The following is a 19,036-nucleotide window of genomic DNA, read 5'->3' on the forward strand; positions in this document are numbered from 1 at the left end:
TCATATATTTTAGGTATTTTCATAGAAAAGCTACTAGAAAACATCTTATACCCAATGTATTAAAGTGATGTAGATTAACCAACAAGAGTTTTTTAAACACTATGTACTGAATATCAGAGATAAAAAGTTAAAAGGGAAATAATCCCTGACCTTAAGGAGCTTACATTTTAATGGCATAAACGACACATGTATGTGAGAATGCTAGAGCAGGAGCAAATATAGTCTGAATGAACTGTTTAATTAATCAAGTTGGAAGAGGGAAGGCTCCATCCCTAGGTGCTTTTAGTATGCTTCTGGGCATGCATGAGTATGAATATGGTGCTGTGGTACCAGCTCAATATCCTAGGTTAAAGGTGAAATAAAGAAAATGTTCTTCCCTAGAAGTCTTATGTGGCAGGGGTTACTTTATGGCTATGTCCCCCCTTGCAGCTTGATATTCTATCTGCTTCATAGCCTTTACAATTGCTCTTTGAAATTCTATTTACATTAAAGATTCTGTTTTCTTTCTTATATATTGGTCTGATTGTGAGATAATACAGGAGTTATTGATATACATATTTTTTCATTTTGCTTTATTATCGTATTCCAGAAATCTCTTGTATAATGAGTCCTCAATATTTCTGAGATTATATCATCTCCAGTAAATGTAGAATTCTTAATTTCATATATTTAAATGCCATTTAAACTTCTTCATATACTATACTGAGCAATGAGAAGATCAGGACCAAATGTCACCAGGTTAAAGAGTTTTCCAGTCTTTGATTATGATAATAGGTCATTATAAAAACAAAGTCAAATATGTTCCACTTGGCCAATTTTTATTTTCTTCCTATGAGTTTTATCTGACTATTCTTGGGATGATATTGCTCATTTGTAGCTCATAAAAAAGGCTTCAGTAAATATTTCTTTCATTTATACTACTTTTTTCCTGTTTTGTAAGGCAGTCCTGTGGACTCAGTGTTCCTCTTCATATGTGTGTATATATTATTTAGGTATTGCAGATGTAAAAACTGTCTACATTGGATTATTTTCAGCATTACTTAAGCCTAAAGAACAGTATCATGTCACTATATTAAATATCCAGCAAGGTGTTGGATACTAAAGTTGCTCACTAGGTTGCATTATACTCAAAATACTAGGAACTTGGTCCTGTAAAAGTCTCTCCACAGTGCATACAAAATAGCTTCCCATGCTTTCAACCTAGAGGGCTTCAACTGGCTAGAAAAACTCAATTCCATGTTGGCCACATTAAGAATTTTGACTAGGAAATATTAAAATGTTGTTCAGAATTATTAAAAATAAGAAAATCTATGGTTTCACTCTATCCTGAAACTGATATCTATCTCCATTTAATAACCCCTTTAATTCTCCAGACATAAGCAATCAACCTATTGTGGCCATAGTTTTTTTTAGGCAGAAGGAAATTTTAAAAAATAACTAAGCACTCCCAACAAGAAGCTCTTCTCCCAATCACTCCCCATGACTTTTCAAGGCTATGCTTTTCATTCTTCAAAGTACCTGGGAAAAGGACCTAAAATATCTTTGTCCACACATTATGGGAAAGAAGTCAAGTAAGCAGATATATGTATCTCATTCCCTGGATATGGACTTTGGAGTGCAAACTAGGAAAGTTGAGTCAATACAGGGAAGAAAGTTCTTGCCAAAGTTCACCACTCCATCTAGGGTCATGGGTCTTAATAATTTCTATCACTCAGGGTGCTCTTCTTGCTCCTATTGCTGCTTTCCTTTCTGTTCTGTTTACTAGTACATCATAGGTTTTGCTACTAGGATTAGACATTGTAGGCTAAGTTTTGACTCATGGCAGCTGGTGATACAAAAATCTGATTCTTGTAGCTTATGTTTCTCATATCTATAGTATTAATCTAATTGAAATAACTTTTCCCCACTGATATAGGAGAAAGGAAATCTCTCTCAATAGCAAAGGAAAAAAGAAATTGTGAATTCTGTAATTGTGACCATAGATTCTTGGTGTCTCACAAATCTGTTTTCTCTTTTTGGTATGCTGGGGCTTCCCTCAACTCCAGACAGAAATGAGACATTAGTGATACTTGCTACATATAAATTAATTCATATTTCAAACTAGTGTTATCTTATACTTCCATGTCTTACTTCATGGAAATGAAAACAATTATTTTTTGGCCAAGGTGATTTCTAAGTTATTTTGACCTCCTCTTGTCATGACTACTTTATGTTAGTTAAAATTTTTACCAGAAATAGCAATTTATTTGGCCACTATTGTTTCTTTTTCCATTTTCCAATTTGGGGCATTAATGGTTTACTTGACTAGTTCAAATTTAAACTGCTGTGATTGTCCATAGTATCTCCTCATCTTTAGACTTTCTTCAAATTTGAAATTGATTTTTTTTTCTTTGTGCTATCCTAACTGAAAACATACAGCTATTTCAGGTACCACTCCTGTACTGGTAACCAATTGCTTCCTGTCAGTTAAGATAATTTAATAAATATAATAAATAATAAATATATAAAATAAAAATATATAAAAAATAAAATAATTTGCCACTGTTAGAGTGATTTAGATTTTCCAATATATATGCCAATTTGTTGATTATTGGTTAATAACTTTATATATATTTTCTATTAAAGGAATATTTTAAAAGTCTAAAAACCATTTGATGCCCATCCCTTTCTGCCTTTTCTCTCCAGTTTTAGCTGCTCCATCCCTGTCACTGTGAAAGCTGAAAGATGAGTAGGGCCATTTTAGGCTTTCTTTATTTTGTGGGTCACTATATTCAAAGGGACTCTTTATTTAGTAGCCAAATTACTGGTGTAGAGAATTAATACAACCGAAGTTTAAAGAGTCAGAGGCAGAAATAATCTTCAGTTAAGATTGTCAGAAGAGGCATTTTAGGATTTGCATATGATTTAAAAGTATGAATATTATTTCAAGAGTTGAGGGAAAATTTCTTATAGGAGTAACAACATGAGAAAAGTTTCATTGGTGAGATGATATAAGTTCTGTTTGAGAAATATTGAGTAGGTAAGTTTGATTGAAGCAAATGATTAAAAAATGAGTAGAGCTATATAAAGTTCTTTGTGAACTATAGTCATACAAATGCTATCTATGATTGCAGTTATTCTGTGTACAAAAATAAAAATTCACATATACATCATACTTATCTCATTTGTTCATTGTAGAAAACTTGTGATGAAGGCAGAAGAAATAATAAATCCTCTATAAAATTAAGGAAACTAACTTCTGAGATATTAAGTATCCAAAATAACTAGTAACAACTCATGCTCGAGGCTACTGCCTCCAACTTCTGTGTTCTTTATACCATACTGCTTTTCTAGTTAGATGTTGATAGGGAAAATTAGGAATATGGATTGGGGTCAGATTGTTGGAGACTTTGAATGCCTATGCTAGGCAAAGATGTTTAACCAAAGAGAAGACAAAAAAAAATGTTCACTTTTATTCTATTCTATTCTCTACCCTGGAGATGTCAAAATCTCTGTCCAAAAAATCAGACAAAACTACTATGTGGCCTAAACCTGATTGGAACATAATTGGAAATGTTTAACAAAATCAATATAAATTCAATGCAATGTAGATAATTTTAATTTGTCATTTTTAAGTTAATATGCAGTCCACTGGGTTTTGTTATTATTTGAGTTTGATACCACTGCTTTACATTACCTTTCCAAACTGGAGAAAACTAAACCCCTCTTTAATCAGTCTTATTGTTTGTTACTAAGATCTCAGATTAGAGTATCTATAAGTTTTGGATCAAGACAGATTGAAAGATAATTGAAAGTTGACTATAGTTAAGCCTTGTTCTACATAAGCTATAAAGAACTCAGATTTTTTTAGTTTCACTTGCAATAAATTATTTAATGCTTTTTTTAAGACTGTGTATACTTTAATAAGAAGTAACCAGGCTGTATATTGAATAGAATAGTGGAGTTAAAATTAGAAAAAAGTGAATTTGAATCTTGCCTCAGACAACTAACATTGGGACCCTAATTGAATCATTTTCACCCTCAGCTTCCTCATCTGAAATATGGGGATAAAAATAACATTTACTTCATGGTGGTACTGTTAGTATCAAATGAAACAACATATGTAAAATGTTTTTCAAATCTTTGAAACATTATAGAAATATTACCAATAATTATTGTTACCCTTAATAGGTATAATTTCCTTTTTATATTTCTTCAATATTGATAATCAAAGGATCATAAAGAAAAATTATCCCTCACATCTTTTAAAATTTCTTAAGTGTGCTAAAATTAAGAAAAGTGATACACTGTTAGGAAAACATAATTAATGGCTCTGTTTTGTTCTGCAGAGTAAATTACTCTTTTTCAACAAGTAATTGAAAGTAGCATTTTGAATGCTATACATGTATTTGTTCTTGTGTGCCTATTGAATACACATAAATGATTTACTGTAGAAAACTGCCTATAGAAATCTGTTAATTGCTTTCTTACATTTTCATTAAGGATAACCTCAATGTGTATATAGATAGTCTCATAAACATCTTAAAGAGATTAGAAGGTAGGAATATAGTTCAATGGTTCATTCACTTTTTTGGGAGGAGGTACTAAAACTGTATGTGACCTTTTCCATTTTTTTCAAATCTTTTCCTTTCAAACATTTTGAAGATCAATGATTGAGTGTTTTTTCAATTGAAATACCTCTAAAGATCGTATTGGCTAGACATATCTGTATTGTCCTGTATAGTGGGTTTTCCTTACGTCACATTTTTGAAGTATATCCACTTCTTGTTCTATTACATATAACCTTGGATCAAGAGATCCTTGATTGGGTGATTCCTTTTTTATCATTGAAAGAAAGGCTTTATTCATAAGGTGTGATTTGAGCTGGATCTGGAATGATGAATTAGGATGTCACCAGATGGATATTGGTATAGGAAGCCATTCTAATTTGAGGATGTTTTTTACTGCTAAAACTGCAGAGAAGTTAAATTTAAATATTATTTTAAGGATAGGAAGTAAAGAGAAAGAAATGGGTTTTATTTATGAGGGCAAAAAAAAGGGGATAAGATAGGTAAGTCATTTTGGGTCATGATGTACCTTGAAAGTTGGAGAAGACCTAGGTTTGACTCCTCAGTTATGGATTTATGATAGAAGGAGGCATTAAGAGCATTAGGAAGTAGAAGGGATTGTAGGAAACAAAACAGAAGAAAGCCAAATAAAATTTTGTCCAATTAACAGATTTTATCACTAGCTCGACCTAAGTATCAAGATTTATTCATTCATCTGCCAACTTTCTTCCATACGTCAAATAATGTTATATACCAAAGTTTTTTAGGACTTAATGTGACTTTGCACAAGTTATCTAATCTCATGACATTCAAATTCTTCATCTCCAGGAAAAAAGGTTGTCATGAGGGATTAGCTTAATAATATGTGAAAAATACATGGTAAGTTGACATTACAGCAAGAAAAGTTATTGTTCAATTTTTAGAATGCATTTCTCCAAAGAAACGACATATTCTTAGAATTAGGTACAAGATTTGTGCAATAGGAGTTAAAGGTTGTTTGGAGAAACTAATTGATGTTTATAACTTTGTTTTGTTATTGGAAAATCATTGTCACATTCTAAGAATCTGACTCACAAATAAACTTTTAGAACTATTTGTTCATAAATGGAAGAACTGCATATAATTTTATCTTTTAATTGGTTTTAATTTGGGAATAGCAGTGTATTAAACTTTGATTCCCTATCTAGATTATATATTGTTTGAGAAGAATGTAGTTTCTGTTAGTGACCCCAAGCCCCTGTCAGAGATTTTCATCTAGAAGGCATTTAGTCCAAAACTTTTGGTTTCAGAGATGAGAAAATTTAGTCCTAGATAGGTTAAGTGACTTGTCCAAGGAGATTTAGGTAGGCAGCAATTGTGATTCAAAGCTACATCTTCAACCACCACATTTAGCACACTTTTCATTACACCACATCATTACTACATTGATGAAGCAATTCTTTTAATCATATGTTGGTATTCTTCTAGTGCAGGTCTAAAAATTATCAATCTTTTGCAATTCTTATTCATGTCCATACATAAATATTGTAATAAGGATGATCATGATGTAAATGGAGACTTATATAGCACATTATCATTTAAAATTCTTTATATTCCTATTTCATAAGATTCAAAAATAATCTGACAAATGTATTTAGTAATACTTTATCAGGAGTAAGACAGGCATAAAATAAGGAGAAATATACCTTTCAATGTTGTATCTAAAACTGTCATTATAGTTGTCCATGTGGATGAGAGATTTTTTTTATCAGTGGTAAATTCTAGAGATGCTCCTATTTATTAATTCTAATAGTGTATTTTATTATATTTAATTCTAATATATTTTTTCCAATATTATATTCTATCACATATACTGCTTTCCAGTTAATGAATTCCTCTGGTTCCCTACTGCCTTAAGGATAAAATATAAAATCCTCTTTTTGGCTTTTAAGCTCCTTCATAAACTAGTTCTTTCCTACTTTTTCAGTCTTCTTTACTTTATTCCTTCCATTTTCAATTCCTCCCCATATAATTTATAGTCAAACTACACTGGCCTCCTTACTCTTCTTCAAACAATATTTCCCATTTCCTGACTCCATACTTTTTTTACTGATTGCCCCCGTGCCTGGAACGTTCTCTCACAATATCTCTGCCTCCTGGAATTCTAACCAAACTTATTTTTCAAAATTTCATTCCTCTATACAACTTAGTGACTTACTCTACCTTTTTGTATTGGAACATGAAAGAACATTTTAACCTAAATTTGAGTTTCTTTAGGAGCTACAAAAAAGTGGAGCAGACCATCTCTTGTCTGAATTAATCATAAATGTGAAAATATGGTGATGGGCTATGGATGTATGGTATTTAATGAAGGCAGAAAGAAAAAGTAAAGCAAGTGGGTATCAGTTCCATCTCATGGGAGTAAGAGAACTTCCAATTGAGCCATAATTAAAACTTTTACAGCTGTTAGTAACTACCTCAATCTGAGTTTTGTGGTAATTTATATGATTTGTCACTGAGATGATTATTCCATAGAAATGACCATGAATTAAACAGAACTTTTTGATGGTTTTGCATTATCTACAATACATGTTTTAACTAATTAACTATTTAAAGTAGGAAATTTCAACTATGTCTCCAGGGAGAAAAGCAAGAATTAAAGGAAAATATATTTAATACATATGTCTAGGCTAATTTTTAAATCCTTCACTAACATGTTTTATTGTGAAAAACATACTTTATTCATCTGTCTTTGTTATATTGCTGTGGTTGAGGTAGTTTAATATTCCTGCCTCCTGCTAATCTTCTGGTTCAACAGAAGTAAACAATAGGTTTCATAAATTAAAAATACACTCTTCTGAACATGCTTCTAAAGATAAAAAAAACAAGGCTGTAAACATTTATGACTGAAACAAACTAGATTGTTCAAATACTGCCATGATGTATCATGTATATCAATATGGCACTGATATCAGTTAGAATGCAAACAAGGTTTTAAATGATGTGCCCCTTCATTTCAGCTGGAGAATCCGCTTTACACCATCTGCCTATCAGATGGTTAGGAACCAGGACTGCGTATTAATGCCACATGTTCGATTTTCTTCCTTCTTGTAATGGTTAGATTCATATTGCTAATAGCTGTGCATGAGCACTGTCGATGAAATTTGTGTGACGGTGGAGTGATGAGATATTTATAAAGCTGCCTGTCTCACTGAATAATCAGCAGGAAGAATGCCAGACATAAACAGCTTATCAATTTCAGAGTATTAATGATAACTACCATTGAAAGTAACGTATGGGGCATTTTGAATTTTGTTTCTCCAAACTTTTCCCAAAATATTATGGACCAATAAATGCACTTGTTGCTGAAACAGTTGAATATATATAATAATTCTTAATGAATCCATTTGACTTCACTTTTAATTGTTCATGAGACATTTTAGTGTGGAAAAGGAAATGGATATATTCTTATATGCAGTCTCACATATATTTGTGTGTACATAGATACATGGATGCATTCATCCCCCCTGATAACTGAGAAAGCAAAAACACAAGATTAAATCCTGCAAGCATGTAAGTGAACACATGTAGGGGGAATTTCTGTTTTGTTTGTTTAAGTCTCCATTTTTACTGTTCTGTATAGGTCACAATGAAATATATGACTATTTTTGTATTACTGCAGTTTTTGAAAAGATATCATTCTTTGCTTTAATATTTATACATCCCCACCCCCAAATTCCTTTTGGGGGGTAATTTAAAAAGATGTAGTAGATTCATAGAATTGTAAAATACAAAGTACTAAAGATTTTTGATATATGTTGAAAGGATAAGAAATATGCCACCATTATGAAAAATAATATTGTGTAAGTTTCGGAGGCTGTCAAGCAAATTTGCCCTGATTTATGTAGTTCAAGGGGAGAGTGGTACGGACCCAGACTAGAGCTAAGAAAGTTTGAATAAAATGTCCTAATAAAACTGGATTTCGTCCCTTAAAAATAAATACCCCAAATAGATTTTAAAGTTCTGAATGTGTACCATCAGAGTTTCTTCCTGCTTGGAAAAAAGTTTAAATGTTTTAATAAATTAGTAAATAACTTCACTGTAGACAAGTAAAAACACAAATGATTAAGCAAAAGACTACAGGAGCACAAGATTAAAGTTGGAAGGGCTCTTAGCAGTCAACTAGCTCAATATCTTCATTTTATGGATAAGGAAACAAAGACTAAGAGTTGTGAAATAATTTTCCAGAGGTCACACACATAAAGGTTGGTAAATCTGAGACTAGAACTAAAGTCCCCAAACTCAAAATCAATGCTCTTTGCACTGAACTATTTACTTTTAAAAATAGAAACACTTTATTTTTGACATTTTAAAATTAAAACTCAAGTTCTTAATTTTACCCTCCCATCTGTTCCATGCCTACTAAGAAGGAGGGCAGTATGATATCAATTATACCTGTGAAGTCATGCACATATATTTTCATATTAGCCATATTATGGCAAAAAAGCAAGAAAAATAAAGAGGAAGCCATACCTCAATTTGCAATCAGAGTTCATCAGTTCCTTCTCTGGGGATGAATGATACTTTGCAAATTTCTTGAATCACTTTATTGATCAAAATAGCTAAATCCTTCACAGTTGATCAGCATTACAATATTGCTGATACTGTGTACAATGATCTTATGGTTCTACACACTTCACTTTGATTTAGTTCATATACATCTTCCATTGTTTCTCTGATGCAATCCCTCCTTATAAATTTCTTATAGCACTATGATACTCCATCATAAACATATAACATACCTTGTTTGGCCACTCCCCAATCAATCAGCTACTCATTAATTTCTAATATTTTGACACCATAAAAAAGGTATTGTAAGTATTTTTGTGCATATAGGTCCTTTCCCCCTTTTTTTTTTTATTAATTCGGAGTACAGAAATAGCACTGGTCTTGATAGGTTAAAGAATATGCGGAGTTTTATAGCTCTTTGGCCAGAATTCTGAAGTATTTTCCAGATTGGTTGGACTATTTCACAACTTTACCAACAATTCATTCTTGCAGCTATCTTTGCTCATCCCTTATTTTATTTGTTATTTTTGATAGGTGTGAGGTGGTACCTCAGGGTCATTTTAATTAGCATTTCTCCAGTCAATTGTGATTTCGAATATTTTTCCTAAGACTAGAAATATATAAAATTCATTGCTTCTTCTGAATACTTTTCATATCACTTGGGAATTTATAAATTGATAAATGGTTCTTATTCTTATAAATTTGACTCAGTTCCCCATATTTTTAAGAAAAGAGGCTCTCAGATAAAATAGCTATATAAATTTTTGATATCACCTCATTATCTGTTACTCTTTGTTAAAATGCAGCTTCTCTGATTATCTCTTTTAATTAAATCTATTTTTTCTTTTGCTTTGTCTGAGATCAGGATTGCTACATTTGCCTATATTCCTTTAATTGATACATAAAAGTTTCTGCTCCATCCCATTATTTTAACTTTTTGTGTGTGACTTTTTGTTTCATGTGTGTCTCTTGTTAATAACATATCAGATTGGGGTTTCTAATCCATTCTGCTATCTACTTCCATTTTAGGCGTGGGTCATTTCATTCACATCCCCAGTTATGATTACTGACTCTTAATTTCCCCCTACCTTAGTTGTTTTCTGCTTATCCTTTTCTCTCATCTTTTATCTTGTCTCTCCATAAAAGTCTGTTTTGCTTTTGACCAATTCTTCCTTTAATTTCTCTCCCTTTTCTTATCACCCCCTCCATTTCCTTTATCCCCTTCTCTTCCTGTTATCTGTTCAGGAAGATAGATCTCTATACCTAATTGAACATATACATATATGTATGTATACATGTATGTGTATGTGAATATGTATATATCAATGTTTATATATGCATATAAATATCCCTCTATATATAGATACAAACATACATATTTCTCCCTATTTTAAGTAATTCTAATGAGCCTGAGATTCAAGCATTGCCTACCACCCCTATTATCCCTTTCATTGTAAAAGTTATTTTATGTTAGAGAATTTCCGCCTTCTCCCTCCTCCTTTACTTTTTTCCCAGTCTCTATGTAAACTCCTTCTATTTGCCCTAATAATGAGAAAAGTCTTAGGCATTACATTTATTATCTTTCCACATAAGCAGCAAAAACAATTTAGTGTTGTTAGTTTTCTAATGTTTCTCTTTCATGTTTCTCTTTTTTGAATGTTGAATTTTGTATTCAACTTTGGTTTTTTCATCAGAAATATTTGAAAATCTTTTGTTTCATTAAATATCTATTTTTTTCCTTGAGGATAATACTTAGTTTTCCTGGAGAGGTGATTAGCTATAATCCTACCCTTGTTTGCCTTCCAGAATATCATATACCAAGCCCTTTGCTCCTTTAAAGTGCAAGCTTCTAAATCTCATGCAATCTTGACTGTGACTTTGTGATATTTAATTGTTTCTTTCTTGCTGCTTGCCATGTTTTCTCTTTTAGCTGCGAGCTCTGGAATTCAGTTATATTTGTGGGGCTTTTCATTTTGAGATCTCTTTCAGGAGGCGATGAGCTGATTCTTTCAATTACCATTTTATTCTCTATTGTTAACATATTGAAACAGGTTTCCTTTATTTTTTCTCTGATATTGGCTTTGGGGTAGTCTAATGATTCTTAAATTATTGCTTCCTGAACTATTTTCAAGGTTAGTTCTACTTTTCCATCCTTCAAATTTTGTTTTATTATTTCTTGATGCCATATGGACTCATTAGCTTCAAGTTGCCTATTTTTAATTTTGAAGGATTTATTTTTTCAGTGAGCTTTTATACGTCTTTTTACATTTCCCTTATTATTTTTAATGAATTATTTTCTTCAATGAATTTTTGTATCTCCTTTTCCATTTTGCCTATTATGCTTTTTAAGAAAGTCTTTTCTTAAGTGAAATTTTGTACCTATTTTACTTTTAAATCAATTATATTTTAAGGGTATTTTTAGTATTTTGTGCCTCTTTAAAAAAACAATTGACTATCTTTTTATAACTTTCTTACATTATTTCTTTCTCCAATTTTTCCTTTTCACATTTTTGTCTATTTCTTTAACACTTCCAGAAATTCTTCTTGGGCTTACATCCAATTAGCATCTTTACCTTGGGACTTCCTTTGTAGCTACTTTCATATTATTTTCTTCTTCTACATTTGCTCTCTTGAAGATACAAGTACTAGTAATATATTCTGACTTTGAACTGTGACCAAGCATTTCCTCCTTGTGACCAGCCATAAACATTCCTTTCTTCCATTGAAGAACAACCCAGAACTGCTTCTGATCAACAGTCACTAGTCAGCACTACTTGTACCCAGTGCTAGCCAAGAGTCCCCTATAGTCTTTTTCTGGGCAGTTACCCAACCCTTTAATGCCCTCTTGGGTGATAGCTCCTGAAACTGATACTTAGTCAATTATAGCCATCTCTCAGGTCCACTCCTGGTGCTACAGCTTTGTGCACTATGGAGCAGTCCCTATCCAGGCAATGTGTCATAGTCCTATCCTACAGATTTTTAGGTTGAAAAATGTCTCACCTCGAAATTTTGTTTGTCCTACTGCTCCAAAATTTGATTCAAGTTGTTATTTTAAAGTTGTTTTGATGGGAAGTTTGGAAGAGTTTGACTGGGTTACTGCCTCTAATCTGGCACCATGGCTCCCAAATGAACTGTTTACTTTGGATATGAATAATAAAATTACGTTCATCTTTTGTGTTAAGCAATTTTTATAACATAATATACAACTTAGAATGAGTAGTTAGCTAAGTGCAATTATTCGCAAAAGACTTACTGTTAATGAGACATTGAAGTTCTTTATAGAACTTAAATAGCTAAATTTTTCTAATACTGATAAAATTTGAAATAGATTTGACAAATTGACAAATTGACAAAACAGATTTAATGGAGCAGAAAAATTATGTATATATAAAATTATTGAAAAGTGAAATTTGGCAAATTGTATAAAATAAAAACAGATTTTTAATAATTTACATTTAAAATCAAATGAGGAATCCTTGTCTTTGCATATCTTTTAATTCACATAGAAATTGCCTTTCTTCTTCCAAAGAACTAAAATCGAATGCGAAAATATTCTTTCTTATTCATAGGAAGCTTATGTTCATAAGGCAGGCTAAGTTTGGATGTTTCTTATAAAGATGTATTCAGTCTTTTCAAAGACATTAGCTATAGTTTTCCAGGGTCAACTTTAAAAAAAGAAAAGAAACTATAGATGGTTGCATTGTATAATGAATACAGGATGCCAACCTCAGTTCAAAGGTGCGTTGTCCCTTTTCAGTGACCCAATTTAGTTTCTATAAATATGTAATATATGACTTTATATCCTTCCTCTGATCTAAAAATACCATTGCGGAACTTCTGTGTTAAATTAAATATTTTATAAACCAGTGTTTTATCAGTGGCAAATGTGTTTTTAGAAATGTGCTTCTGAAGTATGTGCTTTACCACTTAAAGAATTGGTCTGTTACTTTTATTGTGAGATTAACTTATGCTACATGTCATAGTTCAGCTCAAGATCATTATTCATTCTCTGGAACAAGATATAATATTAGAGTCTTTGAGAAAGTGAAATGGTTTTTAAATAGGTTAGCAAAACAGAATTGGGAGATTAATTTCTCCTTAGAATAAGGACCATTCATTCATTCAAAAAGTTTTATACTAAATATATTAAGTGCAGCAGCCCAGTGTGAACATCATAATTATCATACTCTGACTTGTTAAATAAAAGAATCAGATTGTAAACTCTTTGAGGGTAAGTATTCATTATTTCATATTCATCTACCAAGTATAGTGTCTCATTTAATGTTAAGTTCCCATGATTTTTAATTGCAATTAGAAATCCTATAAAGGTCAAACTTCTTGTTTTGAAGTTTAGGAAATGAACTCCAGGAAAATTCCATCACTTACTCTAATACACAGATAAGTGATTAAAAAGTTGGTCTGAAGCTACTTCTTATGACTTCTAACTCATTGCTTTCAACCTGAGACCTCTGAGCTACTTCTCACTTTATCAGACTTTTATCTAATAATTTCTCATACCATATTAATTCTATTTCCCCAATCCCTCTCAAATCAGTGTCTTTTCCAGTTACATGAAGATCACCCTGTTTCAGGTCTTCACCAACCTCACTGTACTAGATTTAGTAATATAATTAGCTCCCTCACTTCTAGGCACTCTTCTGGTTGAAAAATGTCACCCTGACACATAGTCACTTAAATAATCTTCTTAATGGATATGCATGGTCACATCATTCTCCTGCACAGAAAATATTTCTTCCCCTTTTAAATATGTCGAGATACAAATGTGGTAGCCTAACTTTAAATAAGTCATCTATATTCTGGCTTCAACCTACCTTCTCAATCTTATTTCATTTCAGACAATAACAATAACAATTCATTTTTTCAAAGCATTTAAAATATCAATAAGAATTGTAACAATCCCTTGAGCTAGATAGGATAATTATTAACTTATTTTTACAGATGAGGAAATTGAGGGTTTTGGAAAGAATTGTGACTCTGAAAAATCACAAAGATAGCTGAAGTTAGATTTGAATGCACACCTCTTTAAGTCATGTCCTGCACATGTTCTCCATAGCATTCTGTTTTTATTCACCATCATGATGTTAGTCTTTATGACTCTATCTAGACTGAGACCTATGCCTGTAACATATCTTTCAGTCCTTTCTGTTTATATATTCTTGACTTCCTACCATTCTCAACTCAAATACTCCCTTCTCCATGAGACCCTTCAAGACTTACCAGTTTGGAGATATTTTCTCCCTCTTCTGATTTTCTTTGAGCTTTTGTCTGGATTTCTTCTTTGGTCCTATCACATTCCACAATGCATCAAACTTACATTTGTGTATGTGATATTGTCCTTCGTAGACTCATAAGTTTGAAAGAAGAAATGATGCCATTTTTAATCTTTGTATCCTCAGTATCTAGTGCAGTACTTTGTACAAATAGATACTTAATAATTGTTTACTAAGTTGAATTCCTCTTCATCATATTGTTAAACTGGTATTGAAGTGATTTTAATCCAATTTAACATGCATTTATTGACAATTATGGGCATTGTAATCAATTGAGTGTTGCGAACACAGAAATGGAGCCGGGAGGAAACTTAAATCTTGTTTCGAAAGAAAATTAAAATCTATTGTGAGAGTAATATGTATACTCCAATAATTATAAGTTTATGCTTATGTGTATAGGAGGGTGAGTTTTAAAACAATATGGAAGGAGATAGAGCTATAAAACAAAGCATCAGGAAAAAGATGGCACCTGATGCAGACCTTTAAAGAAGAGGATTAAAACAATTTTTTTCAGGAAAATGCTATGTGGAATGGTGTGAATTCAGAATAGTATCAGAGAATGGTGAATACTTTAGCACAGAACAAGAAAAAAGGCTACAAAGGTATGCCAGATAATAAAATGTCTTGAAAGCCTATTTAGAGAGTTTTTATTGCATTTGGTAAACATTGGGAGTCCACTAAATGTTTTGGAATGGGGGAGGCAGTGGTACATGATCAGAGCCATTCTTAAGAAAGATTATTCTGGCATCTTTGGGAAAGAAAGAGTGGAAAGGGATATAAAAGATAAAGACCAGTCAAACGTATATTACTACAAAGCTTTAACTCTAGTGAGTGCAATAAGAATGGAATGAATTAAACAGATGTAAAAGTTACTAGAGGTAAATTCAATATGATTTGATGAATGATTAGATTGGAGAATGAGGGGGTGGAAGAATAAAAGATCATAATCATAGATTTAGAGTTGGAAGGGAAATCAGAGATCATGTAGTAAAATTCTCATATTTTACAGAGGTAAGGCTCAGAGTTTGTGATGTTTCCAAGGTTTACATGATATGTAGAGAAAGATGCTGAATCCAAGTATCCAAATTTATGTTAAACACTTTTTCTACTTCTCTTTTCTAAGATGATAACTTTAGGCATCAAGCCTATGACCCTTAGAGAAATGAGGTGCCATTAGTGAAAAATAGTATTGTTTGAAGAAGAGGCAAGCTTTTTGGGGAAGCTGATGAGATCAGATTTCAACTTCCTGAGACCACCTTATTAACAATTTCTAGCAAATAAATTTTATGGAAGTGGGTGTTGTTAATAGAGGGAATATTCTAACACATAGGAAGAAGATTTAGTAAAAAGGAGAGTAGGAACTTTAAGGACTGAGTTTGAGTTCTAACTCATGCATTACTAGCCATAGGATCCCTCAAAGTCATTTTTATCTCTGCATTCTTCAGTTTCATATATTTGCCTTGCCCTATCATACATGATTATTTGGAAGGAGACATTTTGTAAGCTTTAAAGAGCCACATAAAAGTTTCTTCTTGTGATTCTAGATCCTTAACTGACTTCATGGGATAGTTTCAGAAATATATGATTAGTTCTAATTATGGTGGAATGTAAAAAAAAAAAGGAAAAGACTGCTTAATTTCAAAACAGCTTGTTGAGAATAAAAAATTCAGCAGGTAGAGAAATCAATAGAGGAATATAATAATGAGAAATGAACATCAAAAACCCAAACAAATGGAAAACAAGGTTAGAGGCAAAAAATATGAGTACAATTTAGATTTTAATAAAATCTTAGACTTTTATTGCAGAAAATTATTTTATAATTCATCTTACCTGCTACCATATTTTTGCTAGAGAAGCTGAAGGTCCAAAGAAAATACACAATTTATCCAAGGTCATAAAACTAGTTAGTGTCAAAACTTAGTCTAAAAGAGATTTGCCTAATGATTGCTATCCAAGGCAGTGTTCATTGTCCAATTCAGTTCAGTAAGCATTTTATAAGAACTTGAGTTTGTAGAAGAATATTCCAGTCACTGTGCCAGGTGCTAGGGATAAAAAGACAAAAATGAAAATTCCCTGTCATCAAGAAATTTATATAGTAAGACTTTGTTAATTGCTTAACATGGCATAACCAACTATGGGACTGTATGTAATATACTGTTTATTTTCCCTGAATTGCATTGGGGGAGAGGTGGTTGATTTTTTTTCAATTTGAAAAGTGACGTCTCCATAAAAAGTCATTTAAAAACTTGAATTCATACAAGAAAAAAATGATACTATAATTTACATTATATTCCACTTCTATTTTTAATAGGTCTGACAGCAGCAGCTGCAGCGGCTGCTGCAGCTACAAATGCAGCCATAGCAGAGGCAATGAAGGTGAAAAAAATCAAATTAGAAGCTATGACCAACTACCATGCCAGTAATAACCAGCATGGAGCAGATTCGGAGAATGGAGATCTGAATTCAAGTGTTGGTAAGTGCTAGGAAAAATAGGTTTGATTCAAATATCTATTTTCCCATAATAACTACTTACCCCCCCCACCTTGGAAAAAAACATCTTTCAGTCCTTAGAAAACATTTATTCTTTTAGTTTAAGAAATTATTGGCACGTTTTAAATACCCTGTTGTTTCTGTAGCAACATTATTTTAAGAAAATACTAAGTGTGATGATTTTCATCATATGTGTTTATTCTTTTGTAGCTTATAATGGTAGGTGATAGTTTTTTTTGTATATACGTACATATATACATAAACATTGTTATATATTTTCAGAAAATAACACAGTTCATTTTTCAAAATACAGGTAGAGTGACAGATGAATGTGTCAAAGAAAAATTTAACCTTGTTTCTCAATGTACCAAATATTGATTTAAAGTAATTCACTGCAGTATAGTTAGTTGGGTACAAAACATTCTACCTTTCTATATACCTCCCATAACAAAAACTCATTTTGATGATGAATTATTGGCTTAAAGAAGTGATGCTTATTTCTCTTTTCTATACTACCCCTTCTCCCTTTTTGTAATTAGTGTCAAAGTAGTAAAAAAGGATGAATGGAGAACTAATTGGGGCAAATTTTTACCAGAAATAGCTGTTTCACTTCATGGAATGTTTTTCACTATTTTTTTGAGATGGGGTACAGGTAGGGGCACAGGTTTCCTATATCAAAATGAACTACAAAGCTGGGATAAATTTTCTATTAATGAAGTCTTGAAGTCAGGGTTGGTGAAGTAAAATATTATTTCTCTGCCACTGTATCATACAAGTTCCCTTTATCATATTGAAACAGTGCTAATAAAATAATTTAACAAGAGAACTGTAGAGACAGAAAGATAAGCTCAAATACTATATTCAACTGATATGCTTATAGGAATGAAAGAGCTCTTGACAGTTCAATTAAATTTTCTTTTCATATGCTATAACCATTTTATAGATTATTTTTAAAGATAACCAGATGCTGCCTATTTTCAGTCATTTTAAATACAGTGCTAGGCTCTGTGGATATATACAGTATATTGTAGAAATAAATACCCTTGCAACTTTTCCCCTTAAAACATTTGTCATATAGCAAACAAGATCATTAGTGTGGAAGGTAATTTTGAAGCACATATACACAATGAAAACTCAGTTGCTGTGACGTCAAAACCAGCTTCCAAATTGGTAAGGGAAACCAGTCATGACATCAGTGGGCTCAATAAGGGCAGATAGGGACAGAAACTGATGAGATTTTCTTGGGCAAACCTTAAAGGCTTAAAAATTCATGGAGAAATCCCTGGGAATTGAGAGAAAATAAAGGAAATGTTAATACTTATTTTCATATAAGACTTCTGATAGATAAAAGCTATGGGAGATTGTCTAGATCATGGATGTTATATGTAAAATCCATTCTTTATAAACACTTTAAAAATACATAAAATGAAAGTATTATTCTCTGCATTTTAGAACTAGTAAATACAGATGTAGTCTTTAGGTTTATGAGGCTAGTATTCAATTTTTTTAAATTTAATGATATACAGTCAAAGGATGACTTTTCTACCAAGAGTTACTAGTTCTTAAGATACAGAGCCACACCTTGAAGATGGGAGGTCTTGGTTTGAAATCTGGCCTCTGACCTTTCCTAGCTGTATAATACAGGGCAAGTCACTTAACCTTAATTGACTAGCCCTTTGCTATTCTGCCTTGGAACTGTATTTAGTATCAATTCTAAGACAGAAGGTAAGGTTTATTTAGATATACAGCAATAATAAACATTTTCTATTTGAGCAATTCTTAAAGGAAGGGTAATAATTTGGTATAGAACTGGTTAGTAATAAAAAATAGGGATTAATAAAAAAGATGATAGACTTTGCCTAAGTGGCAGAGAAAGAGGTAGTTTGGGAAGCAGAATGTGTACAGAAAGTGAATATAGTTTGTGGTTGAGGGGATAGCAGTGGATGGGGTACAAAACTTGGGTAGGTAGCAACAGTGGAAATAGTTCCTAGTTAAAAGTTGACTATAGTATCATCTTTAAACTCTGATTCTCTATTAAACACTACTAATTGGTATTTTTCCAAATTCTACTTGGATAGTAAACACTCTCTCTCTCTCTCTCTCTCTTTCTCTCTCTCTCTCTCTCTCTCTCTCTCTCTCTCTCTCTCACACACACACACA

The 19,036-nt window shown here is 32.1% G+C and overlaps 1 protein-coding gene across 1 annotated transcript in view; it reads left to right on the top strand.

Annotated features, from left to right (window-relative positions):
* DACH1 (dachshund family transcription factor 1) overlaps nucleotides 1-19,036 on the top strand; it is a gene marked incomplete at its 5' end in the record, with an annotated part of 484,059 nt that overhangs the window by 245,609 nt on the left and 219,414 nt on the right. Inside the window, one exon of the mRNA XM_044669366.1 lies at nucleotides 16,698-16,859. Coding sequence (XP_044525301.1) covers nucleotides 16,698-16,859 — 162 coding nt within the window. The remainder of the gene's footprint in view (nucleotides 1-16,697; nucleotides 16,860-19,036) is intronic.

This window comes from Gracilinanus agilis, chromosome 3, assembly GCF_016433145.1.
Source record: "Gracilinanus agilis isolate LMUSP501 chromosome 3, AgileGrace, whole genome shotgun sequence".
Lineage (NCBI taxonomy): Eukaryota > Metazoa > Chordata > Mammalia > Didelphimorphia > Didelphidae > Gracilinanus > Gracilinanus agilis.